Source organism: Artemia franciscana, unplaced genomic scaffold, assembly GCF_032884065.1.
Source record: "Artemia franciscana unplaced genomic scaffold, ASM3288406v1 Scaffold_5129, whole genome shotgun sequence".
Lineage (NCBI taxonomy): Eukaryota > Metazoa > Arthropoda > Branchiopoda > Anostraca > Artemiidae > Artemia > Artemia franciscana.
In genome coordinates, this window is record NW_027065527.1 from 16,483 (window position 1) to 18,819 (window position 2,337).

Consider the following 2,337-nt stretch of genomic DNA (forward strand, 5'->3'; position numbering starts at 1 on the left):
GCCGTAACAACCAGAAAGAGCCTCTCATGAACTCCCAGATCCCATTAGTACCATGGCAGCAGGTAGCCTCAGACATATTTGATTGGAATGAAGCAAAATATCTTATAACAGTCGATTACCACAGCCGCTTCTTTGAAGTCGACCTGTTGAAAAACGTGACATCCAAAGAAGTCATAAGTAAACTAAAAGCACACTTTGCTCGACATGGGATCCCCCACACCATCATCTCAGACAACGGAACACAATACTCATCTGCAGAGTTTGAACAGTTCATCAAAGAATGGGCATAAGGCACAAGACCTCCAGCCCTATCTACCCGCAGTCCAATGGACTGGTAGAAAAGGCCGTCCACACTTGCAAGGACATCTTCACCAAGGCAAGTGAAGGCAGAGATGACCCGTATCTTGGTCTACTGGAATACAGAAATACACCCGTAGACAACTACGCCGCCCCTGCACAACTGCTAATGAGCCGCCAATTACGCTCCACCTTACCTTGCACAGAAAAGCACCTGCGGAAGCAGGTGGTTCCAACTAAAAAGTACCTGCTGAAGCGGGAAGAGGCCCAGTCAAGACAGAAACGATACTTCGACAAACAAGCCAAGTCTAGGCCTACACTCCACTCGGGGGACACAGTGACCTTCCAGAAACAAACTGATGGCCAGTGGAGCACCGCCAGCATCATAGCACCAGCAGCACGCCCTAGATCGTACCATATCGAAACTGAAGCTGGAACAATTCTACAGAGGAATCGGAAACACATATCAAATGCACAGCCATCAACACCAGTACAGAACAGACGTAGTCCAGTAGAATGCACTGGAAGCGATGCAGTTACTCCTACTGCGATCCCCCCAGCGTCGAACCTTTCTCGTGCAGACGAAACACCGTTTACCGCATCATCAGACATTCCCTCACTTGACAGAACAGCCCTGCTCCGTACTTCCAGTAGCCCAAGCCCACCCAAGGAGGGAGTACCAGTGGTTATACCAGTAACTAAATCAAGGTACGGGAGGCAGAGTAAGCCACCAATCAAACTGAACTTGTGAACTTACCAACAAAAATCTCAAAAGAAGAGAAGTTGAAGTCTGTACATAGTGTATATAATACCTGGTGAGAAGTGAGCCAAGCGCCTTCTGTCGAGTGTGTGTTAAGTCAGTGCTATATGAGGAGTTCTCTAGTTTGTTTTGTGTCCGTACAAAGTGAAGAGAAGCGAGCCTAGCGCCTTCTCTTGGAGACGTTAGTAATAGTACTAACAGTTGGGTCTCCACTGCCAGTAAGTGATTAGAATCTTCTTCTAGGGAAGAAGGAGGATGTAATATTATGCATGTTAAATAATGATATGCCTGCTTGATTTGCTTTGCTTACTTGATATTAATTGCTTGCTGTTGCTATATAATGACTTTTGTTCTAGATGCCTGGGTTTAAATAAATCATATAATTGGTAAAACGCTACACTGACGTCAGAAACCCTTATTAGACCTCAATCTCAATATATATAAACGTTTAACATAGCCTGTTGACAATTGAACTCAATCTTTTTATTAGAATTAGACGTCTTAACATCTTAACTATCTTAACATCACTTAACAACACTCATTATCTTAACATCTGATTAGACCCTTATTAGACCTCAATCATAATTTGCTGTCACAATTGATAGCAATGTTAAACGTTTCAAACACAATAAAAAGATTGAGGTCTAATAAGGGTTTCTGATTAGACCTCATTGCTATCTTAACATTGCTATCAAGAAAATCTATTAGATCTGACGTCAGAAACCCTTATTAGACCTCATTAGTGATAAATTGATAGCAATGTTAAACGTTTCAAACACAATAAAAAGATTGAGGTCTAATAAGGGTTATTAAAGATAATAAGGGTATTGTGTTGTTGTATTGTGATTGAAACGTTTTCTTAGATAAGGTAGCCTATTAGGGACTTCACTTGTCAACAGAACTTAAGTACAGTGGCTAAAGAGCTAAGATAAGGTAGTCTATTAGGGATATAAATGTTTATTGACCTATTTAGACTCAATCTTTTTATTAGAATTAGAATTTATAGATTAATAATTAATTGTACACAATATTGACGTCAACCCTTATTAGACCTCAATCATAATTTGCTATCACAATTGATAGCAATGTTAAACGTTTCAAACACAATAAAAAGATTGAGGTCTAATAAGGGTTAATAAAAAAGAAAGAGCTAAATAGGTCTAAATAGGCTAAATAGGTCAAAAATCTATTAGATCTGACGTCAGAAACCCTTATTAGACCTCATTAGTGATAAATTGATAGCAATGTTAAACGTTTCAAACACAATAAAAAGATTGAGG

General features: G+C 40.0%; 1 protein-coding gene across 1 annotated transcript; it reads left to right on the forward strand.

Moving 5' to 3' along the window:
- The first annotated feature begins 280 nt into the window (after positions 1–280).
- On the forward strand, positions 281–1,048 carry LOC136043374 (uncharacterized). The gene has a single exon (XM_065728293.1). It carries the CDS (start codon positions 281–283, stop codon positions 1,046–1,048), a length of 768 nt encoding a protein of 255 aa, XP_065584365.1.
- Positions 1,049–2,337: the final 1,289 nt, after the last annotated feature.

Bases quoted from the DNA above. Each gene is read 5' to 3' on its own strand.
- LOC136043374 (XM_065728293.1), top strand. From the start codon at position 281: ATGGGCATAAGGCACAAGACCTCCAGCCCTATCTACCCGCAGTCCAAT.